Source organism: Panthera leo, chromosome C1, assembly GCF_018350215.1.
Source record: "Panthera leo isolate Ple1 chromosome C1, P.leo_Ple1_pat1.1, whole genome shotgun sequence".
NCBI lineage: Eukaryota > Metazoa > Chordata > Mammalia > Carnivora > Felidae > Panthera > Panthera leo.
In genome coordinates this window covers 122,936,165-122,951,504 of record NC_056686.1, presented here as the reverse complement: position 1 = coordinate 122,951,504, position 15,340 = coordinate 122,936,165, and the positions used below count along the sequence as shown (strand labels likewise).

Here is a 15,340-nt window from a genome sequence, read left to right as displayed (position 1 = left end):
TATGACTAATGAAAGTTAAAGATATAGATATAGTAGATAAGAGTGATTTCATGAATATTCAGCTAAAACCCTATTTTACAACTGAGTAAAAGTAAACTTTGTAAAGGTGGGTAGAACCCTACTTGACCTTTAAAAGCAAAGTTCACCTGTAACAATGCAGTTATTTATGTGTTGCCACATAATAAAAAAGTTCTGATTTTATTTCCAACAAGCTATGAAGACAGCATTTTAAAATGAAGACACTGAGGGGTGCCCGGGTGACTCAAGTCAGTTGAGTGTCCAACTTCGGCTCAGGTCATGATCTCGTGGTTTGTGAGTTCAAGCCCCACGTTGGGCTCTGTGCTGACAGCTCAGAGCCTGAAGCCTGCTTAGGATTCTGTGTTTCCCTCTCTCTCTGCTCCTCCCCTGCTTGCCCTCTCTCTCTCTCAAAAATAAATAACAACATTAAAAAATTAAAAATAAATAAAATAAAATGAAGACAATGACAAAAAATTGTCTACATTACTGTCTAAACCTGACCATATCTGGATATAAATGTGAATACTAGCAGAGATGCTTCCTATCATACAAAATATCAATTATAAATAGGTTTAAATAATTTATTTTAAGCACAATAAAAAATATTGATAAATGCTGAAATTTCAGAAACTATATATAAATAGTTGCTTATTAGAATTAAAAAAAAAAAAAACATGAAAGTAGAGTTCTCCTGTTTCTATTACAGTTCTGGGACACCCTGCCACTTTTTCTAGAAAGTATCTTCCTACCCTTGATTCTCACTGGAGGCCCAGCCAACTCATTTAACTGGCTGTCCAATTCGAGATGTGAAGACAATCGAGAAAAGACTGGTTATGTTTTTCTAATCAATCAATCATTTATCTTCATTTTCCTTATGTTTTGCCCTCATCTTAAAATATCTGAATCCATAAATTACATACTCATTAAATAAAATTAGATCCCCTGTGACAGTGTTTTAAAAATCCTAAAATTAACCTTCAATTTTTATTTTTCAAATCAGCAAAAGCTGATATTTTCAAAATATCAGTACAGAAAAGCTCATTTACATAGTAGTCTACCAAAATCCTCTTATACAGCACTCCCCTAGTTTCACTAGAGCAATTTTGGTTGATATTCAAGATCCTGAGATGTGGAAGGACCTGGATATTATTTAAACCTATAAAGAATCTAATGATGTATAACTTTAGTGTTATGTATATGTTACAATATTCTTGCTCTTTGAAAATGCATGATATAGAAGATAACCTAAATTAAGGTGAAACTCTGTTAATAACCATGACAAATAAGCAAGAATTTACTGAGCCATGAAACAAAGTATCAGCAACAGAACCGTTTTTTAAATAAAGAAAATACATATCACTGAGAGTATTTTGCCTTTATCCTAAAAACTGCACAAAGATCTAAAAAAAAATATCTTTAAAACTTTGATTATAATTTCTACACATTATAAGCCTTAGGGCTTTCAAGTATTCCCTCTTCAAATTGTATTAAACCAAACCACACACACACACACACACACACACACACACACACACACACACGCAATTTTGTTACTTAATACCTGGAGTTCAAAGTTTTACAAACACTGAACTGATAAATGACTACACTACATCTTTTAGTTGAATATATATGGCATGCCTTTCTCCCCCTTACCCCCAAAAGCACTAAAGAAACTCCTCCCTTCGGGCTGTTACAAGGTATTCTCTTTTCTGTGATGTTATCATTGCCAATGTTCATCATAAAGGTCCCTGCATCCAGACCAGGACATCACAGAAGAGGAACAGAGCACTTGCCCCTCCTGAACCAGACAGAAATGAGCATTTGCTGAGAAACATTATTCCTGTTGCTCAGACTGATAATAGTATCACACTATTAAAGAAACTTTGGAATTTATCTTAGAAATCAAAACACCACTAATTATATAATAAGATATATCCCATTTTCTATTCTATACCACTGACTTACCAAAGAAAACATGCAATAATCAGCTCTAAAACTGGAGAACTACATATAAAGATACTGTTTGTTCTTCACTAAGAAATTAAGAAAAAAAAAATTGAAAAGCTAAAAATGCAAGAGATTATCCATTTCTTTGGTATTTTTTATATATCTCTATGTAGTAAAGCACCTTGAGACATTTAATCATGTGCCCTAACTTTCACTGTCTCTGTTTTAAAACTACATCTAAAATATCTAATAAATAGTGTGTCTTACCTTTCGCATACACATGTCAGCTATTATGGACAGAGGTATTGTAAGGCTTAGTGCAAGTGTGCCTATCAACGATGAGGTAAGAAAGCAGCCCCTAAAAAGGAAAAAGAAGAAAATACATGTTTCCATATTAGAAAAGTAAAACAACCAAACGAAATATGGACATGAGAGATCAGGAGCAAAAACAAAAGCTTAGGACAGACTCAGACACAATAAAGCAACTAGAAAGATTCTTAAAGTTTACCTTCAAATACTAAAAATCCAAATACGTAAGAATAAAACTTTCAAAGTACTTTATGGCGTTTTCCAGATCTGCTTACAGATATTATTCAATTTGGATGCATAGCTTCTATTTCATTAACATTTTTAATAAAATTGCTGAAAGAGTTCTCATAGTTTTGTAATGACAATACTTAGCTAACAAAGGAAACAGCTTTATTAAACTGCAGGACAACACTTCACACCACAGACTTCTAAGAAAGTGATAAGCCAACACGTGAGTCTTTCACCAAACCAAAAATATCTCACCCTCATGAAAACTAAAATAGTCTTCTGACCTGTGTTGTTCTTTTGGTTTGGCTCAGCATTGAAAAGGACTGGTTATTTTTTAATGTACTTCCTTATTGCTTTCCATTTTTCTAGCAAATGTCCTAACCAAACTTAAGCTCTTCACTTTATTTTCCCCTTGAACTACCAATGTTGGTATCAAATTTTGAAATAGCAATCTGCACATGATTTTGTTTAGTTGAAAGAAAAAAAAAAATGAAAGAAAGCATTATACCAAATAGATAAGCCATTTATACAGACTAATAATTTGTATGAAAAGAAAACAGAGCGCCTGGCTGGCTCAGTCAGTAGAACATGAGATTCTTGATCTCAGGGTCATGAGTTTGAGCCCCACATTGCAGGCAGAGGTTACTTTAAAAAAGAAAAAAAGAAAAAAAAAGAAATTACAAGCCAAGATAAAACTGTAATGCATGTAATTGTGACTTACAGACCCATGGAAATTCTAGGTTAGTAAATTCTAGCTCAGTATATGTTAGTATTAATAATGCTATCCTGCAATAGAAGAGGCTATCTTGATAAAGTGTCACTCAACATATTCACTAGAGGCTATACCATTAGTTCTTAATGCAGGAAAGAGAACTCAAGTACTAGTGGTTCCCACTACTTATGAGCTAGCTGCTCTGTGAAAAGACAGTTCAGGAGGTCAATTTTTTCTTTTTTAATGCAGCATATGTACTTAGAGATTTGTAACACAAAGTACTATCATAAAGAGTCTGAGATGAAGTATTAAAAAGGAAACTATTTGGGGTGCCTGGGTGGCTAAGTTGGTTAAACATCTGAATCTTGATTTCAGCTGATGTCATGATCTCACTGTCATAAGATCAAGCTTAGCACAGAGCACAGAGCCTGCTTAGGATTCTCTCTGTCTTCCACTGACCCTCCACTGCCTGTGCTTGCATGTGCATGCTCTCTCTCTCAAAATAAATATAGAAAAAGAAAACTATTTGACTTATACTGCCTTTTCCTAATTTGGCTGATGGTTGAATCCTTTTATCATCTTTTATCATTTCAGGGGCACACTCTGGGAAATGCTGAGACAGAGAACTAGGTGCTACCATTCAACATCTAATACAAATGGTACAGTATATGCGCTTTACAGTACACCTCAATTTTTAAAAAATAAACAATGAGGGACAAGAACACATCTTTAATTTACAAAAAAAAGTTCACAACCATACTTTTAAATCTGTAGTTTACTACTCAGCCCTTGATTATGTACACTGAAGTTTACTGTTCCATTTACAGTTAAACATACAATAACCCTGCTTCTCCCAAAGAAGGGAATCATTATACATGCAAATTATGACTTCTGAGAAATGTCTATTTTCTTATAATTTAAAAAAAGGTAAAATATAGAGAGACATGTTTCTTATACTTGTTTTGTTGCCAAGAACACCCAGAGTATAAGGGATATGTTTGTTTCTTCACTGACTGGTTTGCTGCTACTGAGTTGTTATCATTAGTACTCTAAACACTCAAGTATTAGAGTGTATCTGAAAAATAAACCTTCTTGAGATCCTGAAAAATCCATTCTAGGTAAGGATAAATATAGCTTTTATCATAATATATGACTTTGTATAGTTTAACTATTCAACAATACTCATATATTCATATATCAATACTCACATATACACAGCTGGGAATATAAGTTGTGTTTCCTCTGTGGAGAATGACATTGCAATTCTCTATCAAAATCTAAAGTCCCTATAATTGACTCAGTCTTTTCCACTTACAGATATTTATCCTATAGAATGCTTACATATATACCCAAAGACATATAGGAGAATATTCAACGCTATTTTATTTACAAAGTAAAGGAATGGAAACTTAAAATGCCTCTCAATAAGGAACCAGTAACATACATTATATTCTACTTATTATGTTACATAATGGATTGAAACATAATGTATTAGAACTATACACAGGCTTTAAAAAATGAACTGAACCCAAGTGCTGATATGTGAAGACTTATAAGATAATCTGTGAAAAAAAACCAAAGTACAGAACACTATCTATAGTATGCTCCCATTTGTGTCTTAAAAATAAAACAATTTGTTGGAGTGGGGGGTGGTAATTAGGAGACTGACACACCCTTCTGCATGTACAGAAAAATTTGTAGAAGGCTTAGTAGTTAACAGTGGTTGTCTATGAAAGAAAGGAATGGAGATTTGGAGTGAAAAAGAGATAATAGGATTTCCTTTTCATTGTACACCCTTTTGTATACCTTTGCATGAATTACTCTTTTCATTCTAAAAAAGTTATATTAAAAAAATTTCAAAACATGTTATTATTTATTTAAATGTAAAGTTTCTCCAAGGGAGCAACTAAAAAACTCACATAGAGAAATTACATGTCATGCTTGATCATCCTCCAGAACCTACATCAAATTCTGCTAAACATAATAAAACTCTATTGTATATGTTTATTAAAAATAAAGCTCTCAATAAAGAATGAGCATTTTAATACTTACAGGTGGCACAGTCCATGTTTACTATGAGTCTTAATGTAATAAGCATCATACTAAACGCTTTCTCTAGCCAACACCCAAAGAAAAATCTAATTATTGCTTTGAAATATATTCATTTGCTTTGAAATTTTCTAACTTAAACTAAACTTAAAGAACTAGAAAACATGAACTTGTATTGAAATATAGTTAAGTACACATAATTATTTAAATTGCAGTAAAAAATGGCTGAAGATCAACAATTCTTCACGACTCAACTGAGTTCAACCAAAACTCTACCAGAGTAAGTAATTCTACCTGTCCAGACCCAAGAGTAGAGAGAGGCAAGAGAAATGAGACAAAAGAAATACCAAAACTGATAGAAAAGAATAGGATGAAAGAGAATATATGATATATAATCTAGGAAATAAAATACATAACTCTCTTTGATGCGCACCTAAAATACATGCAATGAAAGATGGAAGAATGAATGAGTAAATGGATTCTGATATCAAAGAGTTTTAGATCAGCAAAGGAATTTAAATACATAAATTACTACAAATGAAAGTTAATCTTTCAGTACTACAAATGAAAGGGAGTGTGGGAGACTATCAAGAAAACAGAGAAATTTCCTTAATTGAGGAAGGGGGAAAGTACAGGCAAAGCATTAAGGAAATCCATGGAAAAGGCTACTTTTGTTGTAGTCTTTTGCAAGGGAAAACTAGTTAGTAGTCTTAACTAGCATATAATAAAAAATTCCTTTTAGGAGTTTAGGTACAATTTGTGTTGTTGTTGTTGTTGTTTTTTTTTTTCAGTTCCTATTAGATGGAAACAGGACTAAGTATCAAGCTCTATATCTGAAAGATTTCTTAAACACCACACATAATATTGTCTTCAAACTATTTTAGGATCATTATGACATATCAACATACTTGGTATTATAACATTTCAAAGCATATTATCATTCCAAATTAATTGAGGTTTAGGGTTACACATCTGGCTCACTTACACGAAAAGCCCTAAGAATAAAAAAACAAAAAGCATCTATGAACAACCAGACATTCCAAAGTCTCCTAAATAAGCAAAGCTCCCTAGATTCTCACTCAGAACTCATGTTATTCATATTTAGAATATAAACCTCGTAAGTTTAGATGTCCATTAGGTAATGGCACCTTTCATTTATATAACATTCTACCTTTAAAACACTTTTACAAATGTAGATCATTTATGTTCATCAGAAATTTATTCAACAAATATTTGTTGAGCTCATTCTATGTGCAAGGTAATACTCTACACAATGGGTGCACAGAAGTTAAAAGACAAAGTTCTTGCTCTAGTAGAGTTACTTTATTAAATTTGTGAAGTGTGCGGGGTGGGAAGGTGCACAGGAGGAACCATCAAAAGACAGAAGAAATATAAAATACTTAATCTATCCCAAAGTCCATAAACTGGTAACTAATAAATGATAGTGTAATAAATAGTACATACCACAACCACAGGAACTCTGAGAGAACCGTTCCAATAAGGCCATTAATGATAATGCACATTAATACTACTTTATTGGGAAACTCAAAGTCCTCAAATCCAGTATAATGAAGTAAAAAGAAACCTGGCCATAAGAGCAGCAGATTAAACAGACCTACAAAACCTAAATATGTATAAAAGAGACAAAAGTTAGTAATTGTGATTCATTTAAAATTTTCAAACTTATAACTCTATAATTAGAGAACATTATATTTTACACAAAGAGTTCTAACTGGTTTTCTTAACTGGAACTTGTGTTTCTTTGGTTCATATCTATGGACAACTCAACACCAGAAAAAACTACACTAGCAGCTGGTGATCACTGAATCTTCAAGGTTCAACTATTCACTGCATGGAGCAATTCCTATGGAATAAACTACTTAATTCAGAAAGAAAGGTTGCTAACCTTAGCTACCAATAATTTAGTGTCTTCAAACTTAAAGAAACAATTGGTATATGGTGTGTATATGGATATTCAGCCTAAATTATGAGGAAGTTGATGGCTGCTCCCTGATTCAACTCATATTTATGTATAAAACACCTGTGGCATGCTCGGAATAATGAAGGAAGTTTCCAAAACAATACATTCTTGGTTCTTGCCTTCCAGGAGCCTATAAACTAGTTGGTGAGAGAACATACCTACATAAATAGCTACTCAACATATGAACTAAGGACAGACTGACTACTCATAAAGGAAGGCTGTAACATTTAGTGGTTGACTGTATGTGCTCTGCAGTCTAATTGCTCTGGGTTCCAATCCCAGCTCTACCATTCACTAGTAGTGTAAACTTTGTGCAAGATGCAGAACCTCTTTGAAGCCTCAGTTTTCCAATCCATGAGTGTAAAATCATATCTAAATAGGTTAGTGGGAGAATTAGATTAACACTTACAAAATACAGCATAGTACTAGCATAAAGTAAAAAGTTAGTAAAAGGTGAGCTATTATTGTTATTATAGAAATGCAAGTTTATGAGTCCCTATGAATACAAAGACTGTAAAGAAAAAAATTACAATTTTATAGTAATTTTTATCGCACTTTCTATACAGTTTAACATTGCAGATCCACTATGAGATTCATTAGATAACTATAGAGCTTTCTTCAAAGTTAAGTTATAGTAAATATATATTTCATATTTGTTGCTAAATAATAGGCTAGTATTTCGGATGCCTAGTTAAATCTTTACAGGACTGGAGCACCTAGTCTCTATCTGCTCCTAAAGATTCACAGTTACCTGCCTCCTCTGAAGAATGGTCTCGGAGAGCAAACAAGCCAAATTTTCCCAAGAAGTGATCACCACACCGTCTGCATCCCACAACTAACCCATAGAGGATGCACAAGGCTCCTCTCATGGCTGAAATCCTACTGTCTGTGAGGACGTCTGTGAGGAGTACCTAGACATTACCGGCTCCTTTCCCCCTCCATCTCCTGCCCCAACATGCCATGAACTGGGCCAAACCTCAATTATACTGAGACCATAACAGTTCTTTCCCCTACTCTATCCTGCTTTTCTTACTCCCTTGTCAGGTTTCCCTGCAGAGCATCCCCTCAATAATCACCCATAAGAAATTCCTGTCTCATATCCTGCTTTTAGAATACCCAATTTAAGACATCTAGTGATAAAAATAAAAACAAACAAAATGACACACATACAGAAGGGACTCATGATCTGAAAAGCTTACACAACATTAAGAAGTTGTCGTAATCAAAACACCGAAATTTGGCATCATCAAAAACCGAATCTACTTTGCTGTCCCTGGACTATCAAGTCTATGGAATCCCACATGTATTACCAACCTCTGAACCTAAAAACAAAGGTCCCAATTGCTTCCACCCTCCAGAATCTGGCCTGTATACCCTCCTGTTCTTCCCTAAAGTGGGCTTTCCAGCACAATCGCACAGATCCACTCACTGTTCCCTGTTATGCTCTGCTCACATCTCCATCCCCAAAGAACCCTCCACAACCCAATCCTAACTTCTTTCTGGTCCTGCCTATTATAAAGCCCAGATCAAATCAATATTGTGTTATAGATCATGTCATATATGATATATAAAAATCACATATGATTTTTTTGTCTGTATGTAATAAGAATAAATTAAACAATTTTTCCTGAAAATTGCCAATCTTAAAAAAAAAACACACACTCAGAAAATATTAGCATTTCATTCCATTCCAGGTGGAATTTTCTATGACCCTAAAATAAGACATTATTAAAGTTACCTTCATATTTAAGGCATATTTATTGAATTCCATACTTAAACTTGAGTGATCACCTGGTCTGGTAGCTTTCCAAATGTTTTGTTTCTGTTAAACTTTAGGTGAAGATATTCAAACATTTCTTAGCAGAAAAATATTTTCTACAAATCAAATTATAATGCAAAAGCCCAAGAAAACAGAGCTGTTCCAGCTGAAGCAACAAAGGGCTCTAAGAACCAGAACCATACATGCAACTCCACCTCCTCCCACCCATCCCAGGATCCTCTGCAAATCATTTTGAAAGCTACTCATCTGTCCAATCTCCTTATTTCTCAGATGAGTATGAAATAAATGAAATTATAACAACTATATTCCTGGTCTCCTAATTCCCCATAAGCTGTACTTTGAACTTTCATCCAGGCTTTTTTTAATCTACTGATATTCAGATATCTTTTAGAAGATATCTACAGATATCTGACAGATAACACAACTATTTTACTCAGCTGATATCAGGCAAATGAGAACTTATAAGTTCTCATATTCAGTATTTTATTTACAAAAATTAAGAACTGATGCCAGAAACTACATTTTGGTAATTTGAAAAATCTATGTCATAAAAAAGCCTATATCTTAAAGAGCAGATGGAAAGCCTTTAAGTGTCCCATGAGTTTTAATGAAAAGTACATAGACTAGAATAGTATTCTTTGCTTCTAAAAAGTCAAAAATGGTAAAATGTGTAATACAACAGGTATTCTCTCACATGCTTGTAATAGCATAATTCTTTCCTATCAATGAGGAAAATATCTGATTCACAGGCTGAAACATGAATGCAAAAAAGGCATTAGGAAGAATTTCTTTCTTTACTTCACACTGAGGAAACTGGCCTTCTGTCAGAGGTACACAGTTATGCGGGGCAAGGTATGAGAAAAACACTGAGACTGGACTTCATGAGCCTTAAAATCTGATGGTTTTAAAGAATCATATGGAGGAAAAGAGAAAGGCTTCCTTATTCCCTCTAAAACAAAACCCTAAGCTAATCATTCAGAGTAAATAGCCTCACAGGTTAAACATATTCTTACCAAAGAACATTGGAATATCCAACTTATCTTCTCTGTCTACTTTTCTCTTAATCATAACAATATAGACAGCATAGAGCATGGCTCCAACAAGAGACCAAATGGAACCTGTAAAAATCAACATAATGAGTTCATGCATTTTTCATTAATTCATTCAACACACACTTATTTAAAATCTAATACGGTGTCAGATACTATTTCAAGAAGTACACAAATATGAAAAGATAAAGTATAGCCCACCCCCTCCATGTCCTCCAGGAGTTCAGGAAGCAGTTTAAAGAGTGAACAAACACATGTGCAAACATCCAATGATCTATACAAACACACATAATGTTAAAACCATGGAAGTAACTATTTGTTTTTTTAATTTTGAAATGCTACTTCAGTTTGACACCTGACACTGTCTGGTGTAATATGGTTAAGCCATTGCTTATACAGTCCTCCCCACTGTCATGTATCATCTTTAGTATATATTGTACTACCATCTTCAAGGCCCTGTTCAAGTCCCACATCTGCCACAAAGCATCCTCCTCCTACTCCACTGAATTTCCATCCTCCTGGTCTTCTATTTTAGACAATTTAATATTTACATGGTTAAATGTAATATTATTTTATTCTCTAGTGTTTTTATTTTGTAAGTCTAGGTAATGATTAAAGTCAAGAACTTGAAAAGTACAAACATACTTTTTAATGTTTTCTAAAATATCTAATACATGGCGTATAGTACGGGCATAATAAATGCTGATTCTCTTTAATATTAACTCATTCTCAAAGACATTTAACTAAGTTTTAAAAACAGCTAAATTAATGTGCTGTCTGCCAAGTGACCACATTTAATACTTCAATTAATTATCCCAAATTCCAATGTTTTATTGAATCTATTTTTTAAAAATTTAACTTTTTTAAGAAAGCAAAAAAAGTCTATCAATAAAACCTCACACATACACAACAAATACATATATCGTTTTACATATACAAAGCTGCTCTGGGTAAGAAATGATATAGTTCAAGGCATAGCTATCAGTTCAAGGGTGAGAAAGACATAAGCAGTTCAAGGCATGAACTATGCCTGGGCAATAACCAGGGATAGTTTAGAAAGCAGTGTTCCATTCAATGAATTTCAAATATCTAAACAAAGTATCCAGAAGGAAGCCATAAAACTGGGTTCTACTATCTTTGTTTTTGTTCAGTCTAAACAATAGATCGAAACTGAGTGTTCACCATAGCACTAAATGTTTCAGGCAAGAATCATGAGTGAACCACAAAATTAGTGGGTGCAAGTATAATAGAAACATGGTATGTGCGTAGTCTCAAAGTATCTCCCTACAAGATGCTTACTAGTTGCAAAGAAAAAAGTTAGTAACTTGACACTGGAGCATCCTGGCAGGCACTACCTTAAAATTAGTCACTACTAATGGGACAACACCATGTGCCAGAATCTAATATGATTTACCGATCAGGACACTTCCAATATCACTTCCATGGCATTCTAATCAAAAATACCCAACATAAATTTAACCATAAGGAAGTATCAGACAAACCAAGAGTGAGGAACATACCACAAAACAACTGGACAGTATCCTTTTCAAAGTGTTAAGGTTATAAAAGAAAAAAAAAAAAAAAAAAAGACTGAGGTACAGTTCTAGATTAAAGGAAACTAAGGAGACATGACAACTAAGTGCAACAAGTGATGCTGGACCAGAAAAAGAACATTCATGGGAAACATGGTGAAATATGAAAAGGATATACAAATTAACTAAATTATAATCAATGTTAATTCCTGATTTTTATAACTATACTGAAGCTATGTACACAGCGGAGAATCTGAGTGATGGCTATATGAGAATTCTATTAACTATTTTTTAATTTTTTTACATGATTTCCAAAAAAACGTTAAAAAAAAAAAAGGCCCCATTAGTGCGCACCCTCTGTGTGTGTGTGTGCACATGCACATACATGCACACAAGGACATAAACACTGATATGTACAAACTGTCTTGTATACTGTAACAGAAAGAATGCAGAGTCAAGTACTTACTTACCTATTGTATCTCTTCCAGCAGATTTTTCAGACCCTGACAAATTAACCAGCACAACACCTCCAATGCTGTGAGAGTAAGAGCATTACTAATAAGCAAAATAATACATTCCTTAAAAGGGCTAGTAATGAAGATAAAAATTATTTACAAGTAATCAAGACTATGCTCAAAACTGAGCAAAACTTAAACTGTCAAAGAACTTAGTGATTTAATTAATAATATTTAACAATGATAACAGGACAGTGTAAATGCTATACTTGTATTTAAATCATTTAATTCTTGCAAAATGTACAAATTACTTTATAATAAAGGTATTACTGTTGTTACCATTACCATTTTACACATGAGAAAACTCACACACAAACATATGAAGTAACTTGACCAAATCACACAGATAGGACTGAATCTATCGGTAGCCTGCTTCTAGGTAAGTATTCTTACCTCCTATGCTACCTACTGCTTTTGGTTAAGAAGTAACTAACTTTTCAGCCTCTTCCAAACTTGTTTTTGAAGATATGCATACAGTATACCCATACAAACCTAACGGTAGCACAAATGCTGCCTATTGGTAAAACCTAAATTAACAATAAAACCATACTTAAATATTTGAACGATTAAATTAATTATAAATTGACAAAAAATTCAACCGAATTAAACTTCATTTACTTCCCCAATACAAATATATTGTATTCCCCTAACACAAGAATAGGTTTAGCTAAAACATTAGCTAATCATGAATGCAATATAATAAACTTCTAGTGGGCATAACATCTAAATAATAAATTAGTTGGGTCAACCGGCCTACCCCTGAAAACTACCACGGTTATGGCTAAAAGAGAAAAACACACCGTAATAAGAGCTACCACGTATGTGACTACCAAGTACCTCAGTCCCTGTGATAATTGCTTTTTATATACACTGGCTCCAAACTTTCAAACGAGGCTAATACGATCATCATGTTCTCACCTAGGAAACTATCTCAGAGAGCTTAAGGAAACTGACAGGAAAAAAGAACAAAGCTCTGACTCAAACCCAGCTCTGACAGCTAAGAAACACTACTCTCTTCATTAAATCATTCAACTTTCTTCTCTGATTTCTGATTTTTTCTCATAAAGACAACAGCTTTATCAAACCAATACATCTTTGTTGAGTACTGTCAGTAAGCAAAGCCCTACGCTACACTGCAGGCGGCACAAATAAGCAGCAAACAAGGCTCTGGCCTTTAAAGGTTTATAACCCATAGAAAAGACAAGACAAACATACACAAAGTTACATAAAAGATTTAAATACAGTTATTGACAATACTGATGTTACACACTAATTCAAAACTGCCAGATGGTTTATACAGAAAACAACTGAAAGATCATGTGAGGATGAAATAATCAGAGAAGACTGCACGTTTGATTATTAGAAGTAGGATATATAAAACCCAAAACCAAAACAGAAAGAGGAACTTGTTTTAGGAGAAGGAAACAGGAACTTAGGAGGTGATGAGGATTAAGGTGCCACATTAAGTTAAATGTAAACATCAGTACAATACACAGTAGTATACTGTCTGTCCTCACTTGAATGGGAACCAAAGCTGCTTTGGGGTCCCTCCCTCCAGTTACTCTCCCCAGGACCATTTAGAAAACTAAAGAAGAACCTGATCCAAGGCTGCATAGCATGATATCCACATAAACCCTTCTTTCATCCTCATCTTGCTTTGCCATAGTATAATATAAACTATCCTATGTCACTAACAGAAAAATTTTAAACATTATATTTTTAAGCAGAATTAACTAGCTATTATGTTACATTCTTACCTTAAAATTACAGCTAGTAGTTTAGAAAGAGTAAATCTATCTCCACTGTTACTTGGAAACACTGCAGCAAGAATTAAGGTAAAAAGTCCTGCAGGGAAAAAAGATACATCAGCTTTAATACTGTGGAAAGCAGCCTTTAAACTAAATCATGTTTATTTCAACAATACAGATTAAGTATAACCCTACTTATTTTAAACTAATAAGAGTTAAATTGAGCATTCAGAGTAACATTATGACCTCATCATAATCAAGCATGTGTGCTCAAGTTATTTTTACAGCTTCAAAAATACTTTTTCTCTCCCAGATTTGGAAGGTGATTCTATTTTTAAAATAAAACATCTTTCATTGGGTAAATTATGGTTCTGAAAAAAGCAATTACATTTAGCCAAAGGGTCCAGAAAAAGATCTTCAGAAAGAATATGTGAAAGGAATGACAACTACAATACAAAAAAAACAGCCCATCAAACTTTAATATGTTGTTATATAAAAAATGCCATAACATAGTCGAAGGAATGTAAACAGTACAAGGCCACAGCATAAAACTACAAACATTTATGTAGTTACAACACACTAATGTGCATTATTAGAATGAATGTAATTTGTAATAAGATAAAAATGTGTGTATATGTACATACACATATAACAGAAAAAGGTTTCAAGTTATAATGTAAATTTTGAAGACAAATTTCTTACCAGAGGTTGAGGACAAGATATTAACTATAGCAACCTGTGTGTCCGAAAGTGCTTCTTGATATGACAAATTTGCCAGAAACCACTAAAGACAAAGAAACAAAGTGAACCCAATTGAATGACATGCTTACATCTGTCACAGTTTATAGGACCCTCCTTTTTTTTTCTCCCCCTAAATATTTTATCATAAGAGCCTTTAAAAGTTGCTTTCTATTGAAAAATCACAAGCTCAAAAAAGAGGGCATTTACAATTAGATCTAAGATCGTTGCTATTCAACTTCCCTTAAGAAATTAACAATAGCTCATTAAAATTAGTATTCAAGTTTTTTTTTTAATGAGGGTAAAACTGAGTATCAACTTTAAAATTTGCTTTATCCAAACACTTCTAGCATTCTATTAAAGTTTATCTAAATCAAATTTGAATTTGGGGAAATTCTCCAATATTAAAATATGTACAGATAAATACAGCATGATGAGAAATCTACTCAACGAGATGATGCCTATGGGGATGGATCAAGGTAGCTACCAACTAGGTAGACTGATAGATAAAAAGACATTCATTTTGGAAATCTAAAAAAGTCCAATAAAAAAATGTGAATTTGCTAGCTAATTATGATTATTTCTCTGATACTCAGTTTGGAGACACAATACAAAGAGTTCTCATAACTGGATATAATTTAAGGAAGTTTTCCAGTTTGAGGATTTTTTTTTCTTCTCTTAGGCTCATCCAGGCTAGGAGATTCTTATATCCTCAATACTGTGCCTAATTTAAG

The 15,340-nt window shown here is 33.4% G+C and overlaps 1 protein-coding gene across 3 annotated transcripts in view; it reads right to left on the bottom strand.

The window, feature by feature from the left end:
- SLC35F5 (solute carrier family 35 member F5) overlaps positions 1–15,340 on the bottom strand; it is an 84,530-nt gene that overhangs the window by 53,579 nt on the left and 15,611 nt on the right. For all 3 annotated transcript variants that reach the window (XR_006205403.1, XR_006205404.1, XM_042948511.1), the window contains exons 8-13: positions 14,571–14,652; positions 13,878–13,965; positions 12,076–12,140; positions 10,038–10,142; positions 6,728–6,887; positions 2,233–2,323 (exon numbers count right to left, since the gene is read on the bottom strand). Coding sequence is in view for 1 of the 3 variants with exons in the window: in XM_042948511.1 (XP_042804445.1) it covers positions 2,233–2,323; positions 6,728–6,887; positions 10,038–10,142; positions 12,076–12,140; positions 13,878–13,965; positions 14,571–14,652 (591 nt within the window). In the remaining 2 variants the exon portion in view is untranslated. The remainder of the gene's footprint in view (positions 1–2,232; positions 2,324–6,727; positions 6,888–10,037; positions 10,143–12,075; positions 12,141–13,877; positions 13,966–14,570; positions 14,653–15,340) is intronic.